At 45.1% G+C, this 20,173-nt stretch overlaps 1 protein-coding gene and 1 long non-coding RNA gene across 5 annotated transcripts in view; both read left to right on the top strand.

Moving 5' to 3' along the window:
• LOC116655128 overlaps positions 1-20,173 on the top strand; it is a 45,986-nt gene that overhangs the window by 25,100 nt on the left and 713 nt on the right. For all 3 annotated transcript variants that reach the window (XR_006507671.1, XR_006507672.1, XR_004310283.2), the window contains exons 5-7: positions 3,433-3,553; positions 7,950-8,089; positions 14,303-14,445. This is a non-coding gene — a long non-coding RNA (uncharacterized LOC116655128). The remainder of the gene's footprint in view (positions 1-3,432; positions 3,554-7,949; positions 8,090-14,302; positions 14,446-20,173) is intronic.
• On the top strand, positions 745-2,601 carry LOC6504390. 2 transcript variants are annotated; one of them, XM_001967028.4, is made up of 3 exons: positions 745-865; positions 926-1,537; positions 1,614-2,601. In XM_001967028.4, the coding sequence occupies exons 2-3, from the start codon at positions 955-957 to the stop codon at positions 1,949-1,951; spliced, it is 921 nt and encodes a 306-aa protein (XP_001967064.2). In that variant the 5' UTR covers positions 745-865; positions 926-954; the 3' UTR covers positions 1,952-2,601. The 2 variants fall into 2 exon arrangements, with proteins under 2 accessions (XP_001967064.2, XP_032308270.1); XM_032452379.2 differs by having other exon boundaries at positions 758-865; positions 919-1,537; positions 1,614-2,213.

Below are 20,173 nucleotides of genomic sequence, written 5' to 3'. Positions count from 1 at the left end.
AACCTCCCCTTCAAAACAAACACACGAGCATTTGTTTAAGAAAACATTTTTATTTAAAAGAGTATTCGTTTTTTGTAATAACTTGGCAGGACTTGAGCTTAAACTTAAACAGAGGGAGGGGACTAGGACTAAGGACTATAGACTGTGTGATACTCGGTACTCTCCTTGGTGTTATATATTTGTATCTAAAGATAGTTGGTGGCTTTCAAGGGGAATCTAAAGTTATCTTGGAGTGTGTAGTATATTTTAAGCCTCCTAATTGCTTTGAAACTTTGTTATAATTATAGAAACTTCTAGGTAATGGCTATGGTAGCTTACTGAACCACCTAACCCCGATGATTCTTAGAGAGAACTGCTTGAATGGGAAGAAAAGGGTTCTGATTTGGTTTTCTTCAGGCCTGTTTCTATTCTATTTTCTAGGCATTTCTTATTCTTGTGTCCAGTGACCCAGAATAATTGTTTTTTGTAGTTTAGTTCAGCTTGGCTATGATGATTCTTAGATAGAACTGCTTGAAAGGCCAGATAAGCAGTGGACTGCTGGACTATTTTGAGTTTATATCAGCCTAGGAGTCAGCCTCTGGCTTGGTTTTCTTTAGGCCGGATAGTAGTTCCTGTATATTTTTAGGCAAAATGTGACCACCAATCCCCCAACTCTTTTGTTTTGTAAGAACTGCCCTCTAAACAAGCCCTGAACAAAATTCTTACTAGTAGTCTGTGGAAAGTCTTTCAATCGAAATTCCCACTTTAGGTAGCTCGTCGCCCCTAACCCTCAGTCACAACGTTAACCGCATCCGTAGCACATCGTAGAGCTAGAAACTTGTATACTTTTATATATTTCGATCGTACTTTCAACTTTCAAGCTACAGTGAGTAAAATAAAAAGTGAAAATTATACAATTCGGAGTGAGAAATAATTTAGATAATAGGATTGGTAGGTTTTTTGTGACAAAGCAACATGGAGAACTCTCAGAACGTGGATAATCAGGACAATCAGGATAACATTGAAGGTCCTGCCAACGTGGAGGACGCAGAGAACGTGGCAGGCAGCAGCAGCGAGGCAGGAACTACTTCAGTTGAGATCTACACTTTCAGCGAGTTGTACCAGAAAGTGGCCGCCATCGAGCTGCCCTCGTTCCTCAAGGATCTGATCTACTGGCGCGATGTCGCCTTCAGTGTCTTCTGGTTCCGGTTTGGATTTCTGGCAATCGGAATCGTCTTCAACCTGTCCATCCTGAAGCTGCTGGGCCTCACATGCCTGGTGTTCCTGGGCCACTTCATATGCTATGGGATTGTGCGCGAGGTGATCCAGTTCCGTCCCTACGAGGAGTTGCTGGCCCAGCCGGAGTTTCTGACCCTCAACCCGGAGGTGGTTCAGCGGATGGCTCTCGGGGTGACGAATTGCATCAATCGATGGATGGCCACCTTCAAGCACATCTTCTTGGGAGGCCATCTTTTTGACAGGCTGCTGGTGTTGCTTCTGCTGGTGGAGTTTCGTGGCGTTTTCACTCTCATCAGCTTGGAGGCGTTTGTGAAGATTGGTGAGGTCTACAATGGACTCTCTTCCACTGGCCATTTATCTGAAAAGTATTATATAACCCACCCACCACCCCCTAGTCTACTGTCTCGTCTTCATCTTGCCGCGTTTCTTTGAGGAGGCCACCTACCGTCTCTATCGCTACTACTTGGAGGATGAGCCCACCGACACGCCCCTCTTCTGGATCCTCACCATCATCCTGATGGCCAAGGACTTCGTCGTGCAGATCCTTAGAACAGGGCGGCTGGAGATCCGCAGCCTGCGAGAGGAGGCCGATCACTTCCATCAGATCCAGCAGACCATGTTGCTGGCACAGCTCAGGGAATTCGTGATAATTGATGGCCTCGACCTGGACTTGGACCTGGTTATGGGCGGGCCGAGTGAAGTTTTCGGGCACTCCCTTGAAGAAGTCACTTAGTTAGTTGGGATCTAAGTTAGTCCAAGTTTAGTTTTCTTAGTCTCAGTTAGTTTTTAGTTAGAATGGGGAAGTGTCTAGTTAGGGAGTTGCAGAGGTAAGAAGAGTAATAGGCGCCCCAGATCTATTAGGGATGATTAGCCACAAAATTATAAAAATAAAATTTAAATGTTCAGGGAAATCAGGAAACATAGAATAGATTAAACACTAGGACTACACAAAAAATTACACAGGTAATCCTTAGGTAAGGATATGTTCGTGGCAAGTTATGGCGGCAGGATCTCGGGTTCTACAGAAGGCCATCGGAAGGATATCAAGATGGAAGAATGCCTCAGAACTCCAGGACAGAATCTGAAACCTTGGGCACAGGACTAGGAGATACACAGGACTAGGACAAGGCGCCGAAGGACACACATCGGAGGGATCGAGGAATCACTTGGAGGACGAAACCTGGACGTCAGTTGCAATGTAATAATAAACACTTTCCACTTGCACACTCATTTACAAACATTTCTCGACCAATCGTTGTGTACAAAAATTTCTACACCGAAACAAAGTACACTGAACAAAAAGAAATTTATGTGCATTTTCGACAATAGGGAGGATGCTTTAGAATTGAAAAAAGGTTAATATAAAGGCTTTAAGGAAAATCACTCTCCTATCCTTAAAATATATTAAATTCATATTTTTTCCAAGAACGTTCATATATATTTCTTATATTCTAATATTCTAACAAGTTTCGAGATATGTAGTGTGAAATATTAAAAAACAAATCAATAATTATTATTTGTACTAGCTTTTCATTAATTTAATTTTTTACATCAAGTTTAATTCAAGTAATCAAGTAATCCAATTTAATTCAGCAATGCCATTTTAAAATACGAGCCACCCTTTTGAAGGAAGTCCACCTTAATTAGATGAGAGTAATATTCCTCTCCTTCCCTTTCGCTACTCCTCTCTCACTGCTCCTCTCCTTCATTTTCTTATGGGGCTCTCCATTTGAAAAATTGTCAATGTTCGGATCGCGGCCACCATTTTGGAGATTCTCCACCTAAAATGGAACACTCAAAGCTGGAGCACTCTCTAGAGTTGGTTCTTTCCCGCGAGTCGAGTGCTTTCCCAGCGCTGCTCATCTCTTTCATTTTCTTTTGCGGCCCTTCCAGTTCCAAAAAAGTCAAAGTGCGGATCGCCGCCGGGACTGGCTACGCCAGTCATAATTTAGACCTTCATTGAAACAGTTCAACTCGGAAGAAACCCCGGGACCTTTTGAAATTAAATTTTTTAATTTTGACATGATCAATTAAATGTAATGAAATATGAGGATTTCTTAAAAAATTACGAAAGAGGTAAAATATTTAACGAAAGACTATTTTAAATTTTTTTTCAATTAAAATTTACACTTTTTTTCAATTAAAATTTACACTTTTTTTTTTAAATTTAACATAGAAAATTACCATATATTTTTTTATACTTGTCTTTTTTAGCCCCAATTACGCCGGAAAAATGAATGGAGGATAAGGAATAAGGAATATTTCATGGATTTAAAAATCGTTAATTTTATTAAACGTAAATTGGAGTGGAATCAATTTGTATGGATATTCATATGTAAGTACTTTCAATTATTTAAACAATTTTAATAAAATTTAAAATATGAATTTTCTTTAAAAAAACTATAACATGATTCTTTGAAAATATTACAAGAAACGTTAAAATAATTTAAATTAAAATGAAGTAGTTTTTTTTTAAATTAATACAGAAGTACTACTACGAAAAAATTAATGAAAGATGATGAAAAATAATAATAGGATAATATGAAAAAAAAAAATTCAATAATGTAATGTAAAATAATTTTTAATAGGTTTTTATTTATTAAATCTTTTAAATCAAGTTTAATTCAAGTCGAGTACGGTCCACTCTTTTGAAGTAAGTCCACCTTAATGATCGTCACCTCTCCCACAGCTCCTCTCCTTCATTTTCTTTTGGGGCTCTCGATTTGCAAAAATGTCAATGGGCAATCACGGCCACCATTTTGGAGATTCTCCACCTCAAATGGAACACTCAAAGCTGGAGCACTCTCTAGTGATGGTTCTCTCCTGCGAGTCGAGTGCTTTCCCAGCGCTGCTCCTCTCGCGCTGCTTATCTCTTTCATTTTCTTTTGCGGCCCTTCCAGTTCCAAAAAAGTCAAAGTGCGGATCGCCGCCGGGACTGGCTATGCCAGTCATAATTTAGACCTCCATTGAAACAGTTCAACTCGGAAGAAACCCCGAGACCTTTCGAAATTAAATTTTTTAATTTTGACATGATCAATTAATAAAAATGAGCTCTAAAATTCGAATTCTTGACTTTGAAACATGACACTTTGCCACATTTGTTCAAATATTAAAAAAAAATACTAGAAACTTCAAAACCCGCAAGATTTTTGGCCATATCTCGGTCATTTTACTACCGATTTTAAAACGGAATACCATTATTTGCTCGGGATAAAAATCTTCTTAAGTCTGCAAACAAAAATTACAAATATCATAAAAAAAAAATTTTAACAAAATTTTGCAAATTTTTATGATGGTACCCCTTGGAAAAATTTCAAAAATTGGGTCAAATTTTTTACTTCTACATTTTGATAGGGGATGATAGTTCTCGAAAATACAAGTTTGGAAAGGTATGACATTCGATAATCTGATGAAAAATGGTCATGTTATGAACTTGGAAAGATGGAAATTTTTAACATTTTCTTTCCGCTAACAGGGCGTATGAGTAACGTAGGAATGTTACCTAGGATATATTAAGTATACGCCCCTTATTCCTTACCTTTCTTAAACCTGTCCCTTAAACCTTATTCCTTACTCTTATTCCTTTGCTGTAGACCCTGAATATAATGCAAATATTTGGCATTCCGCTCGCTGCTCTTCAAGAGGTGCAAAAATGTGTGAAATGTTGGCAGAAATTTAATTTTGAGCCGTTCTGGCTTGGCTGCTGGCTTGCAGGCGCGACTTGCAGGCGATAAAAATCGCGCCCAGAACGTGACAAACGGGCGCTGCTGATGTTGAAGGCGGCAAGCAAACAAAGATACTTTCAATACGGTCGGGGGGGGAGAGGGAGGATGTGTGTGAGTGGGCGGTGGGTGTGGCTGATGTATTGTTTACCTTTCTCCGGCCCCCAATGTCGGTTAATCATTAAAGCCGGTGTGGCCTCCAGGGGGCGTGGCGTGACTCAAGATGGTCAGATTTATTCAGCCACCCGAGGGGGTTAAATCAGTGGCGGTGGGCATTAAAAATTTAGTGAGTCCTGTTGATGGCAAGAAGAAGCAGAACAGGATGGGACATGGGACATGCCAGAGTCAGGAGTCAGGAATCAGGAGTCAGGAGTCAGGAGAGGAGAGTTCAAAAGCCAAACTGTGAGCCCTTTTCTTCTTGCAATTTGCACTCAATTGCAATTTCCGTTTCGCCACTGCCATTTGCTACGTGGCTGCCACGTGGAAAGTACTTGCCACTGTCCCCTGCCACCTGCACCACTCCCCTCTCTGGCTCTGGCTCTGGCTCTGGCCTTCTTTTTCCACTAGATTTCCCAGCCAGCTCCCAGCCCTCCTGCTGCCTCCTCCGACCTGCCCTCCTGCCCGCCTGCCCTGCCGCCTACGTGCCGAGCGGCATAAAACGCGCAGAAATTTGTTTTGCCATTTTGTTTAGTTGTTAGTTGTGGCTCCAAAAACCCCAAAAAAGCAAAAAAAAATGAGAAACCCCCTTGGTATGTTGTTTCTTTTTTTTTTTTTTTTTTTTTTGTATTTTCTGGTGTTTTTTTTAAATATCAATATAAAACGTGACAGAATGGACTTTTCCTCCACAAAGCTCTGAAAGCGGTACGCTTGATGGTTACACTCGAGGAAATTATGAGACAGGGATTGGGGATTCAGGGAATTTGTTTTTATTTTTATTAGTTTTTGGAACTTGTTTTTAAACAAACTTTATATGGTTTAAACTCTTTAATCCATCTAACAGTTGTATCTATATCTTTCTCTACTTCTATATATCTGTATCTCTATATAAGTATCTGTTATAATGCCTATAGTTAGAACTACTTCTCTAACTATTTATTTAATTATAATTTAAATTCTCAATCCATTAGTACCCTTTAGATCCACCCTCTGTCATTAATTACAACTTATTACAATTTTTATTCCGAGTGCACCGTTTAAAGCAAATCTGAAAATCTGTGAATCTGAGAATCTGTGGCGGGGTCCAGGACACATTTCCGTAAGCGGTTTAACGGCCCGTCTCTGGGCTGGCATAAGTAGGCGGTCAGGGGCGTCGGGGGCGGGGGCGGGGGCGAGGCCAACTCACGCATTATAATCCGTTTATGGTCGAGGTGATCCGAGGTAGCCATGAAACCGGACCAGTCCGGTGCTTAGCTGCTTAAATCAGACAGAGCCCAGTTGCCCGACAAGTCCGACACAACAACTTCAATAGGAAATACAGAAAAAAAAAAATATATATAAAAATAAGTAGATACTTGTAGCGAGGATGGAGGAGAGCCATAACATAAGTGACACGTTCAAGGAGCAGGTCCAGCAGCAGGCGGTCATGGACAGTGTCCGGCAGATGCTGGACCGGATATGTGACAATTGCTTCCGGAAGTGCGTCGATCGTCCCTCGGAGGCTCTGCAGGCCAAGGAGCAGCGCTGTCTCAGCATGTGCATGGACCGGTTCATGGACTCGTACAACTTGGTGGCCAGGACCTTTCAGCGCCGCCTAGAACGAGAGACCGCCGGCGAGTGGTAGAGGCAGCGAGTGCCAGAAGCGAGTAGCTAAATAGGCAGCGAGTTTAAGAGACAGCGAGTGCCGAAAGTAGCGAGTTCCTGAGGCGACGAGTATCCTTTCCCGGCAAGTTCTGTGTGAAAACAAAAACTTGAATTTTTGGAATGCCATTTCTAGAAAATTTGTACAAATTTCTAACAAGTCTTTATAAATTTTAAAACTTGATTTGGTAGAATTGTTTTCTTTTTTTTTTTTTTCTTTTTTGTAAATTATAGTAGCGAGTAGTTTTCCAATTGTCATATTTTTATTTTAAACATTTATTTGAAAAGGCGGAAAAAGTTCCTTTTCTATGCAATTATTTCGAAATATTTCATAAACTTCAATGACATCTGGGCCTGGACAGGCGGCTGCTGGGTGCCGGGTGCCGGGGGCCATGGCGTTCGATTTGAAAGACGTGTGTGGGTGCGGTTTGGGGTTTCTAGCCAAAAAGGACGAGAAGGGACGAGTGACTCTGACTCTGGACTGAATCTGGATGTGAATGGACTTGTGCCTTGTGTTCCGAATTGAATGAATGGGAAGGAGAATCAGACACAAAGTGCGGAATGTACAGGCAGTGCATTGGCATTGGTTTTCAAAAAAAAAAGGGGGAGTCCTGACAGGACCTGCACTTTTCACACAATACTGACGGCGGTGGGGAATGAAAATTGCATTCAGCGAGTGCTTTATGGTCCTGCGACTGCAACTGCAACTGCGACTGCGACTGCAGCTGGAGCTGCTTTATGAATGCATAATTTTATTTTATGCACAAATTCTATTTACAACGCGACACGTTGCGTGAACGGTTCATAAAGTTGCTATGCCCGGCTATGCCAGCGAGGGTCTATCGAAGAGTTTCTCTATAAACTATTCTCAATAGTATTTATTCATTAAACACCTCATGTAGTTGTTGGCCTATTTGATTGTAATTAATATTTGCATTTCAATTGCATTTTCGCTGGCTGGTAAAGCGGGCTTTTGTGGCCAACGGCCAAATATTTCCCAGCACAGGACAGGACAGGACAGGAGAGGACACCTGCCACGCCCCCAATTATCGCATATGGCGATATGGACATTGATTAAACATTTAACTGTCCATAAGTATTTTAATAACTATTTTCGCCACCCGCCGCCACCAAAAACAATTTCCCAATTTTCTCTCGCTCTATCTCTTTCTAATTGCTTGTTTCTATCTCTCTCTGTCTCTCTCTTTCTAGCTAAATTGTGGGCGGTGGAGGAGGAGGAGGAGGAAAAGGAGGCGTGCCCTGCAACGGAAAACCCGAAAACTGAAAATCAGCCAAACGGAAAAACAAAACACGGAATGGATTATGATCTGGACCCAAATCGGATGTACACGGTAGGAAAATAGATATATTTTTTTACATTTTTGACTAGGGATTAATTCTAGAGAGGTGTTATGAGAGGTATAAGAGGTGGAGGTATAAATTAGTAGGGGGAATTATAATAATTGTTAGAGGTTTGATAATAATAAGAGGTATAATTCATAGGTAGATGGATGAAATATAAGAGGTACTATGAAGGTATTATTTAGGCATGATTAGGCAATATTTGAGGTATAATTTAGTTATAGATCAAGGAATAAGTTAGGTATAACTGTGGTAGATTTAGGGAATAGTTCTGAGACTTAGATCTTGATATTTGATAGAGTTGTAGTAATAATAGAGGTATAATCCATGGGTAAATGGATGAAATAGTGAAGATGTAACAGAAGTATTAGTTGGGTTAGTTTTTTTTAATTTTTAGGCATAATTAGTCATCATTTAGGTACGGAAACTAATGATTTGGCAGAAAGGACTCTTGCCTAACACCCCCTCTCCTTGGAAGACCTCCCCCCCATTTCTCTCACTGTGCCAGGGGGACTCTGTGGCCATCTGGTTATGGCACCCGGCGATGATTGCTTCCCTTAGGGCGGCCCGGGATCGGCATCGACATTGACATGGTCCAGTGCGTATAAATCAACAGCTGCAGTCGGTTTTCCGGCCCAGAAGGAGTGTAAGGAAGGCCAGTGGAAGGCGGAGTAGGCGGGAGGGGCAGGAAAAGCGGTGAGGGAAATGTGAAGGAAGGAAAAGCCGGGACAGCGGGTTAAAAATCTTTTCAAGTGGTCAACGGACGCAAATCCCTGTCCCTATATCCCACAGCAGCAGCATCCCTTCGACAGTATACAGTTCTTTCGTCCTACAGGTCGTGTAGTCCTGTAGTCCTTTCGTCCTATAGTCCTTTCGTCCTATAGCCCTGTAGTTCTGTAGTCCTGTAGTCCTGTAGTCCTGTATCCCGCATCCTTGTGCCTTTGCGGTTGAATTAAGTCAAACAAAAGGCAGTGGCAGAAAAAAAAAACAAAAAAGGAAAACAGAAAGAAAGGAGTAACTAGAGAGCACTGCTTAGATTACGCATACGCCGTGTTGAACCGAGGGTCCTTTCGTCTTCGCCCCTCTTGTCCCTGAGGGAGAAAGTGCGAGGGACGATGGTGGCCGGAGAAATGAGGTCGGGAAAAGAAAGTGCAACACACATTGCGAAAAGTCGGAACGAAAAAGGGCAAACGCAAAATGTAAATGGGCTTTTCACAAAATGAATATTAAATTGCAAGCCTCTTCCAAGGGGGCGTAGCTGGACGGGGGTTGGGCGTGGCGGCAGTTGCAGCTTAGCCCACGAGTGTTAGCCATGTCTGAGCCGACACTAACATGGCTTAGTCCTTCCACACGCCATAGAAATAGACACCTCGCTCTTGTCCTTTTTTTCATATTTTGTTTAAGGCTAAGGGTTATTTTTAAGTTTTTTTGTAAAAAAAGTTTTTATATTTTTGGCTTTTATTAATTAGTTAGAGTTACTAATTAACTAAATAGATAAGGTATAAGGTATTAATGACAGTCATTCAGTTGTTCTTTTATGGCTTATTTTTAATAACATTATTTTAGTTAGTTTTTAGGCTTTTTTTTAATGATTTTTTTTAGATTTTTGTTTCTTTCTTTAATGACCATTTGTTCTTTAATTATTTAAGACTATTTTTTGTATAATTTGATGCCTTTTTTTTATTAAAATATCTTAACTGGATGTTATACCTTTCCTAATGCCATAATTTTAGACCTTTTTTATGACTTTCTTTTAAAAAATGTTACTATTTGTTTATTAAATTAAACATCAAGCTTTTTATATAAATTTTCATACGTTTCTCCACTATTTCTTTTGTTTAAATTTGTAATTATTTTGAAAAATCTTTAATCCTTTTGAATTCAAATATTTTTATCCTTTTTTTCCATAATCACTTACCTTCTTTTATACAAATCCCCTTATAGTAACTCTCCACCCTCATTCCATTCTAAAAATCAAACAAAGACTTCATATTTCCTTAATTTTTAAAATATTTATTCAAGTTTTGTCGATAATGAGCCGACTATTTGTGGAAATTAGGAAGAAGAGCCAAAGGAGCAAGTTGCTCCTTTCGAGAAATGCTAATCCCAATTAGAAGCCGCAACCCGACTAATTAGCATTGGTTGAATCTCGGATATCCGGCTTGTTTGCGGTTATCCTTAAATAGATGAGAATTTTGTGCAGTTTCCTGGAAAGCCAACACTCCTCCCCCATTCCCTATTCCCCATTCCCCACTCTCTATTCCCTTTTTCATTTCCCTTCGAAGAAAAGTCGGTGTCGCCTCCTCTGCTGCCTACTTATATGACATGGCATATGCATTGTTTTCAAAATGATTTGCGGTTCTAATTTTTCGCAGCAGACCCGGCACCACGACGGGGGCCAGACCGAGGAGCAAGGCCGTACTTTGTCGTCGCTTCTTATTTTTGTGGCTTGTGCTGCTGCTGCTGCTGCTGCCGCCTTTTGCGAAACTTGAACACAGGCTCTGGCTCTGGCTCTGGCTCTGGCTCTGGCTCGGCTCTATATAGTTATGTCTTTTTCCTCGATCTGCTCCAGCAAGCCCCCCTTTCCCCCCAGTTGGGTACAAAGTATGCTGCAAGTAAGATGCCGCCACAAACCGCAGGCAGCTCCAGTCGCTCTCAACTATTGCATCGTCTTTGGATGCCACGGCACTGAAAGAAAAAGTGGTTTAATTATAGTGGAAAAAAGAAGAAGTAGTTGCAGATATTTTACATATTAAAATTTTGTATAGTTTTTAGCTAGAAACTAATGATAGCAAAGGTAGATAGAGTTCTATGGTTGTGTTTAGTCTATAATAAATTAGAAAATTACTATTTATTATTCCCAGTGCATAATTGTTCTGTTCCCTGCTCATTTTATGTGTGTTGCCTGAGCTGAGGCGCCAAAACAAAGCAGAAACTTTGCTTGGTTCAACATTTCAACTGCTTGAAAATTTATTCATTCCCATACCCGAAAAACTAAAACCCCCCAGGACTCTTTCCATTCTGATTTTCAAGCTAGTCCCTGGCCCTCTGCACTTCAATTCCCCAACAGTTGGCATCTTCATTTGTCTGTTCTGTTCTGTTCAGTTCTGTCGTTTTGTATTTGAGTTTTCGATTCAGAAGCTTCTTGCTACTTGCTACTTGCCTGCTTGCCTTCTTGCCACACCTCCACCTCCACCATCTCTAGACTCTCCTGCTAAATGCCACACATAAAACTTTGTCGAGCAAATAAGTAAATTTTTAATTGAAACTCACATGCATGCAGAAGTGCACATTTTGTCACTGGCCAAATTTGATAATTCAAATGGCAGAACATTTAATATTTGATGTAGCCTGGCACCTTCCTATCGTACCTTCAGTTTTAAAGTAGAAAAGTCTGCCCGGGACTCTGAGTACCTGACAAATTTAATTCAATTTGTCGAAATCAATTAAAATGCCTTTCAAAATTTATCACCTGCAGAAATGGACGATTTGCCAAATTGGACTCGAAGCCATGAAGCAAATTCTTTGAATTTCCACAAAACTTGCATCCACACACTCAATTTTTTTGTTTTTTGGTCTAAAAGTTAACAAATTTCTACATTTTCTTGACTATTTTCTTTACTATTTTTGGTGATTTTTTTCATTCTTCGTTCATTTCTTTATCAAAAAGTTGTAAGGTAACTTGCTGCGTAGCTGAAGTCGAAAGTTTTCGTTCTCCCCACATGCGTCGAGTGCCGGGAATGGATGGAGAACTTCAAGTTCTCTGTATGGCGTAGGACAAATATTTTTCAACAACTTCTCAGTTGCTTCTTGCCGGCAAGCTTCTTCGAATGCAACTAAATTCCGGACGTACATCGGCAGCTTGTGAATAAAGAGCACAAATTGCTGGAATAAATGTGCCAGAGTGCAGGACTAACAACATATGTATGTGATATGAGTTGGCACTGCTTTTTGGAGGGAATTATGGAGTTTTCTTTGATTTTTAGACCTTTTTGTTACGTCTCAAATAGGGTTTATTAGTGATGTTGAACTATCAAGAAATATTTAAGGGCTATTTTAGAGATAATTGTTTCAATTGGCTTAAAGATTTAAGTTTAATAATTTAATAATAGAAAAGGTATATTGAGAAAAAAAGATTAGGTATAAATATGTATTTTAGATTAGGTATAATAATATTTATTTATTAAGTAAAGTATTAAGTAAAGTATTATAGATTTCATATGATATTAGAGATCAAGAGTAATACTTATAAATGAGGTATAATTACAAGGAATTTCATATGAGGTATAAATATGTATTTAAGATGAGGTATAATTACAAAGCATAAAATATTATGTATTTTAGATTAGGTATAATAACAAAGTATTATAATAATAGATGAGGTATAATTACAAGGGATTTTATATTATCTCAAGAATAATAATAACAAAAAAGGTATAATAACAACAGATTAGGTATAAAAAACATTATAAATTAGGTATAATATTAACAGTAGAACAGATTTCATATTAATTACTAATACCACTACTTTGCTGTTGATTTTTTCCACTTTTTAATTGAAACTATACATTTTAAGGTTCTCTTAATTATTATACCTTAAACTATTACAATAATTCTAAATATTTCCCCTTAATGTCCCTTTAATTTCCCTATCGCTCTTATAAATCATCAAAATATCAGATAAAAATTCTGTAAAGTTTGTTTTGCAAATTTAGCCATGTCCCCGTGGTGGTTGCAGTTCTTAGTTTAACAATCCGGCTTGACTAAATCAGAGTCAGCCTGTTGCAGTTGTTGCTGTTGCAGTTGCATGTTTTTCTTGTTGTTGTTATTGTTGTTGTGATGTTGGTGCTGATTTATCTGGCGAGTGCGCCAAACGCATGTAAACAAGCACTGGGGCCAACAGTGTGTGTTTTTCCACACACTGTTGGGGGGGGGGGGGGGGTGGGCCAACACACGTACATATACGCCTCCAACTTTGCCACGCCTCCTCGCCCTCCCAGAGGAGGACTCTGACAAAAAAAATTAAAAAAAAAGAGGAGCAAGAGAAGCGCCAACCCCATTTCAGGCCATAATGCGCAACTCAATTTGGCAACGAGCTGATGTTTCTGATGTTGCCCACATAAGTAGGCAATGGATTTGTGCCTACTGGAATTTTCGTCGATTGTGAATGTTGTGCGGTTGAATTTTCCATACACTGAGGGAAACTATGAGTTAAGATCTAAATGAGATAAAAGAAAAGTAAAATATATTAATTTATTGCTTAATTTCCCTTCCTTCTAAATCCCTCAAAATGTATCTGTATCTTTTTGTTTTTCTTTCACTTTCTATCCCCCTTTTTATGGTCACTTTCTCCCCCACTCCCCCCCCCCCCCCCCCCCCCCCCCCCCATTTCTCTTCGTGTAGTTGTGTTGGCCATCCTCTAATGGCCACAAATTAAGGACTTTGGACCAAAGCTTAACTTTCATTAATCGCGCCAAATGTCAGTGCACAGATTTCCTCTTGAAAAGAGATGGCAGTACAGTGAGAGGGAGATAGGGAGAGGGGGAGAGAAGAAAAAAAAATAGTAAAATAGAATAAAATAAAGAGTGGCCAACAGAGGCAGAGGAGACAATGAGAAAGCACTGCTGCAGCTACAGCAAACTATCAAAATAAATAACAGAACGTGACGGCTACGTAACGTGCCACATTCAACGTGCCACGCCTCTCCTTTAAGCCACCTCCCACCCAAACACACACCCACTCACACCACACACCACACACACACTCACACTCACACACACACATACAATTTGCCACACAAACGAAACTTTTCAGCCACGAAAATTGCACATAAAACTTAATTAGTTTTTTCTCTCTCTGTTTGGCTTGTTTGTTGCTATTGCGTTTCGTGCTGTTTGGTCATTTTTATCATTTGCACTTAATTAATTAAGTTGTAGCATTTTTATTGCCCAACAACAATAACAACAACAACAATAAGAACGGAAAGAACAACAACTATATAATACACATGTTATACAATAGTTGCTATTAGGAGCCAATTGGTGAAGATTTTAGAGATTTTTTTTAATGGGTGGAAAGGAAAGGAAAGTAATAGTAGATATTTTAAGCTTAACTTGATAGTTAATAGTTACATTATTTAGTTTTAAGTTTTAGTATTAACTAGTAGTCTCAGTAGTAATAATTCTTCCTTCTTTTCTTTTCAGAAACCTCATCATCCCTGAGGAGGATAATCAACAGGAGCCTTGATTATGAAAACGTAATTGGATTCAGGATACCCAGCCAGGATCCAGGATACAGGATTCAGGATCCAGGATGCAGGACATAAATATATAATAAATCGCGGCCTGTAAGTACCACCAATAGTATTAAAATATTGATCAACTGCGTGGGCGTTTATGCGAAACTGTGCCTGTGCCTGTGCCTGTAAGTCGCAAGCCATAAAAATTAATAGCCAGACGATAGGTATTGGGGATTCTGTCTTGGTAGCTTCTGTATTCTCGACCTGGCCAACACTCCTGGCCTGACTCCTCTCCGCTACTCTCCTCTGACGACTTGAAGTACGTGTAATATCAATAAAATTAAGCCGGCAGAGAGGAGTCTTGCGTGCAATCATAAAAACGCGACAGTGCCAAACAATAAGCTGAAAGCCTCTTACATGTATTTTTATGCCCTGGCCTCGCCACGGGAGCCATGGGTGCCATGGGTGCACTTCATCCAACCGACAGTCCAACCAAAAACCATTCAGCCGCCACCACCAGCCAACCACTGAGCCAGTGGGCTACTGAGAAACTGAACCAGCCATGCGATCCACCACGGGCTACCCACCAGACCCCCACACCCACCATAGCCACCATAGCCACCACCCACCATTACCACCCATATCCAATCTCGCCGCCCATCCACGACGCCGCCGTGTCGCTTCTAATGCGACTTGAAAAGTCAACGACATCCGGTATGAAACGAGCTCTCTGGGCCGGCGAGGGGCTAGGGCGGTCGGTTGGCGGTCGACGGTGACGGTGTGGCTGCCACCTCCACATAAATGCGACGCGTCATTGTTTCGCCCTCAAGGAGCTGCCAGCTGAAATCCAAGGGCCCACGCCCACAATACTCCAGCAGAATTCTGCTGCTTTTCCACCAAAAACACACGGTGCGCTGTGGTTTAGTTATTTTATTACTATTATTACTATTATTACTATTTTATTTAATTATTTAGCTTTCTAACAATTTTCTAGATTTGCAGGGAGCTGTAGCTGTAGCCGGCTCCAGGACCCTGTAGCCGGTTGCTGCAGCCTGTAGCCCGGTTCCAGGACCCTGTAGCCGGTTGCTGCAGCCTGTAGCCCGGTTCCAGGACCCTGTAGCCGGTTGCTGCAGCCTGTAGCGCGGTTGCAGGACCCTGTAGCCGGTTGCTGCAGCCTGTAGCCCGGCTCCAGGACCCTGTAGCCGGTTGCTGCAGCCTGTAGCCCGGTTCCAGGACCCTGTAGCCGGTTGCTGCAGCCTGTAGCCCGGTTCCAGGACCCTGTAGCCGGTTGCTGCAGCCTGTAGCGCGGTTGCAGGACCCTGTAGCCGGTTGCTGCAGCCTGTAGCGCGGTTGCAGGACCCTGTAGCCGGTTGCTGCAGCCTGTAGCCCGGTTCCAGGACCCTGTAGCCGGTTGCTGCAGCCTGTAGCCCGGTTCCGGGACCCTGTAGCCGGTTGCTGCAGCCTGTAGCGCGGTTGCAGGACCCTGTAGCCGGTTGCTGCAGCCTGTAGCCCGGTTCCAGGACCCTGTAGCCGGTTGCTGCAGCCTGTAGCCCGGTTCCAGGACCCTGTAGCCGGTTGCTGCAGCCTGTAGCCCGGTTCCAGGACCCTGTAGCCGGTTGCTGCAGCCTGTAGCCCGGTTCCAGGACCCTGTAGCCGGTTGCAGGACCCTGTAGCCGGTTGCTGCAGCCTGTAGCCCGGTTCCAGGACCCTGTAGCCGGTTGCTGCAGCCTGTAGCGCGGTTGCAGGACCCTGTAGCCGGTTGCTGCAGCCTGTAGCCCGGTTCCAGGACCCTGTAGCCGGTTGCTGCAGCCTGTAGCGCGGTTCCAGGACCCTGTAGCCGGTTGCTGCAGCCTGTAGCGCGGTTGCAGGGCCCTGTAGCCGGTTGCTGCAGCCTGTAGCCCGGTTGCAGGACCCTGTAGCCGGTTGCTGCAGCCTGTAGCGCGGTTGCAGGACCCTGTAGCCGGTTGCTGCAGCCTGTAGCCCGGTTCCAGGACCCTGTAGCCGGTTGCTGCAGCCTGTAGCCCGGTTCCAGGACCCTGTAGCCGGTTGCTGCAGCCTGTAGCGCGGTTGCAGGACCCTGTAGCCGGTTGCTGCAGCCTGTAGCGCGGTTGCAGGACCCTGTAGCCGGTTGCTGCAGCCTGTAGCCCGGTTCCAGGACCCTGTAGCCGGTTGCTGCAGCCTGTAGCCCGGTTCCAGGACCCTGTAGCCGGTTGCTGCAGCCTGTAGCGCGGTTGCAGGACCCTGTAGCCGGTTGCTGCAGCCTGTAGCCCGGTTGCAGGACCCTGTAGCCGGTTGCTGCAGCCTGTAGCGCGGTTGCAGGACCCTGTAGCCGGTTGCTGCAGCCTGTAGCCCGGTTCCAGGACCCTGTAGCCGGTTGCTGCAGCCTGTAGCCCGGTTCCAGGACCCTGTAGCCGGTTGCTGCAGCCTGTAGCGCGGTTGCAGGACCCTGTAGCCGGTTGCTGCAGCCTGTAGCGCGGTTGCAGGACCCTGTAGCCGGTTGCTGCAGCCTGTAGCGCGGTTGCAGGACCCTGTAGCCGGTTGCTGCAGCCTGTAGCCCGGTTCCAGGACCCTGTAGCCGGTTGCTGCAGCCTGTAGCGCGGTTCCAGGACCCTGTAGCCGGTTGCTGCAGCCTGTAGCCCGGTTCCAGGACCCTGTAGCCGGTTGCTGCAGCCTGTAGCGCGGTTGCAGGACCCTGTAGCCGGATGCTGCAGCCTGTAGCGCGGTTGCAGGACCCTGTAGCCGGTTGCTGCAGCCTGTAGCCCGGTTCCGGGACCCTGTAGCCGGTTGCTGCAGCCTGTAGCGCGGTTGCAGGACCCTGTAGCCGGTTGCTGCAGCCTGTAGCCCGGTTCCAGGACCCTGTAGCCGGTTGCTGCAGCCTGTAGCCCGGTTCCAGGACCCTGTAGCCGGTTGCTGCAGCCTGTAGCCCGGTTCCAGGACCCTGTAGCCGGTTGCTGCAGCCTGTAGCCCGGTTCCAGGACCCTGTAGCCGGTTGCTGCAGCCTGTAGCCCGGTTCCAGGACCCTGTAGCCGGTTGCTGCAGCCTGTAGCGCGGTTGCAGGACCCTGTAGCCGGTTGCTGCAGCCTGTAGCCCGGTTGCAGGACCCTGTAGCCGGTTGCTGCAGCCTGTAGCCCGGTTGCAGGACCCTGTAGCCGGTTGCTGCAGTCTGTAGCCCGGTTGCAGGACCCTGTAGCCGGTTGCTGCAGCCTGTAGCGCGGTTGCAGGACCCTGTAGCCGGTTGCTGCAGTCTGTAGCCCGGTTGCAGGACCCTGTAGCCGGTTGCTGCAGCCTGCAGCGCGGTTGCAGGACCCTGTAGCCGGTTGCTGCAGCCTGTAGCCCGGTTCCAGGACCCTGTAGCCGGTTGCTGCAGCCTGTAGCGCGGTTGCAGGACCCTGTAGCCGGTTGCTGCAGCCTGTAGCCCGGTTCCGGGACCCTGTAGCCGGTTGCTGCAGCCTGCAGCGCGGTTGCAGGACCCTGTAGCCGGTTGCTGCAGCCTGTAGCCCGGTTCCAGGACCCTGTAGCCGGTTGCTGCAGCCTGTAGCCCGGTTCCAGGACCCTGTAGCCGGTTGCTGCAGCCTGTAGCGCGGTTGCAGGACCCTGTAGCCGGTTGCTGCAGCCTGTAGCCCGGTTCCAGGACCCTGTAGCCCTGTAGCCTGTAGCTCCCGAGGTCTGTAGCTCCTGTAGCTCCTGTAACTCCCGTAGTCTGTTGCTCCTGTAGCTCCTGTAGCCTATAAATCTGCAACCCTGCGGCCCTGTGGTCCTGTATCCCGGTTCCAGGACCCTGTAGCCGGTTGCTGCAGCCTGTAGCCCGGTTGCAGGACCCTGTAGCCGGTTGCTGCAGCCTGTAGCCCGGTTCCAGGACCCTGTAGCCGGTTGCTGCAGCCTGTAGCGCGGTTGCAGGACCCTGTAGCCGGTTGCTGCAGCCTGTAGCCCGGTTCCAGGACCCTGTAGCCGGTTGCTGCAGCCTGTAGCCCGGTTCCAGGACCCTGTAGCCGGTTGCTGCAGCCTGTAGCCCGGTTCCAGGACCCTGTAGCCGGTTGCTGCAGCCTGTAGCCCGGTTGCAGGACCCTGTAGCCGGTTGCTGCAGCCTGTAGCCCGGTTCTAGGACCCTGTAGCCGGTTGCTGCAGCCTGTAGCCCGGTTCCAGGACCCTGTAGCCGGTTGCTGCAGCCTGTAGCCCGGTTCCAGGACCCTGTAGCCGGTTGCTGTAGCCTGTAGCCCGGTTCCAGGACCCTATAGCCCTGTAGCCTGTAGCTCCCGTAGTCTGTAGCTCCTGTAGCTCCTGTAACTCCCGTAGTCTGTTGCTCCTGTAGCTCCTGTAGCCTATAAATCTGCAACCCTGCGGCCCTGTGGTCCTGTATCCCGGTTCCAGGACCCTGTAGCCGGTTGCTGCAGCCTGTAGCCCGGTTGCAGGACCCTGTAGCCGGTTGCTGCAGCCTGTAGCCCGGTTCCAGGACCCTGTAGCCGGTTGCTGCAGCCTGTAGCCCGGTTCCAGGACCCTGTAGCCGGTTGCTGCAGCCTGTAGCCCGGTTCTAGGACCCTGTAGCCGGTTGCTGCAGCCTGTAGCGCGGTTGCAGGACCCTGTAGCCGGTTGCTGCAGCCTGTAGCCCGGTTCCAGGACCCTGTAGCCGGTTGCTGCAGCCTGTAGCGCGGTTGCAGGACCCTGTAGCCGGTTGCTGCAGCCTGTAGCGCGGTTGCAGGACCCTGTAGCCGGTTGCTGCAGCCTGTAGCCCGGTTCCAGGACCCTGTAGCCGGTTGCTGTAGCCTGTAGCCCGGTTCCAGGACCCTGTAGCCCTGTAGCCTGTAGCTCCCGTAGTCTGTAGCTCCTGTAGCTCCTGTAACTCCCGTAGTTTGTTGCTCCTGTAGCCTATAGATCTGCAACCCTGCAGCCCTGTGGTCCTGTAGCTCCTGTAGCCTATGGAGACCGCCGAACAAATTTGAGTAAAAATCTAAAAACTGTTTTGTTTCAGATAATATAGCAGATCGTTGGGGAATCGTTGTATAAAATATTATAAATATTGCATAAAATATTGTTTAAAATATTGTATAAAATAATGTTAAGAATGTTGTAAAAAATACTGAATAAAATACTGTATAAAATTGCCCATATTGAAAGCATAGCCTTTTTTTTATAAATCTGTGGAATCATTCCCCGATGAGTAGAAACAAAAAATTGGTCGGAATGTGAAATTAGTCTGAGGGGAGGAAAGTTAAGACAACGAATCAGTGTGTGTCGCTTTCAGGCATTGATGTTGCTGCTGCTTCCGCTGTTGCTGCTGCTGCTGCTGCTAGGTGAAGTGCTGCTTAAATATGAAAAACTAACTCGCAGCTGCTTTTCACATTTTCCTGCACTTGACACTAAATTCACTTTGGCCAAGTGGGTGCTTCGAGCACTTGAAGTGCCGGCGCTCTTTCGCTTGACAACAAACCCACCAACGCATCCCATCTCTGGGATTCAGCTGCAGCCTGGTCCTTTTTGTCCTCCTGCGTTGCAATGTGGCATGTATGTGTGGGTGTATGTCTGTGCACTCTCTCCTTGCCACTTGCCACTTGCCACTTGCCTCCACACTCCACGCTCTTCGGCGGGCCTCTTCAGGTCTTCAGCCGGTGTATGGGCAGGTGCGCCCATGTACGTACGTACATATATTTATTTTATTACTTAAATAAATTACAAAACGGTAGTCGGTTAACCAGAGCCAAAGCCAAATGGCCAAGCCACCCAGATGCCAGGGTGGCTGCATAGTTGAGAAGCTTAGCGAATAATATATTGTTGCAGTGCAGCAGCAGCAGCAGCAACAACAACTACAGCCACACTGGTAGTGGCAATGGCAGCACTGCCA

This window comes from Drosophila ananassae, chromosome XR, assembly GCF_017639315.1.
Source record: "Drosophila ananassae strain 14024-0371.13 chromosome XR, ASM1763931v2, whole genome shotgun sequence".
Classification (NCBI taxonomy): Eukaryota; Metazoa; Arthropoda; class Insecta; order Diptera; family Drosophilidae; genus Drosophila; species Drosophila ananassae.
This window is presented reverse-complemented; position numbering and strand designations above follow the sequence as displayed.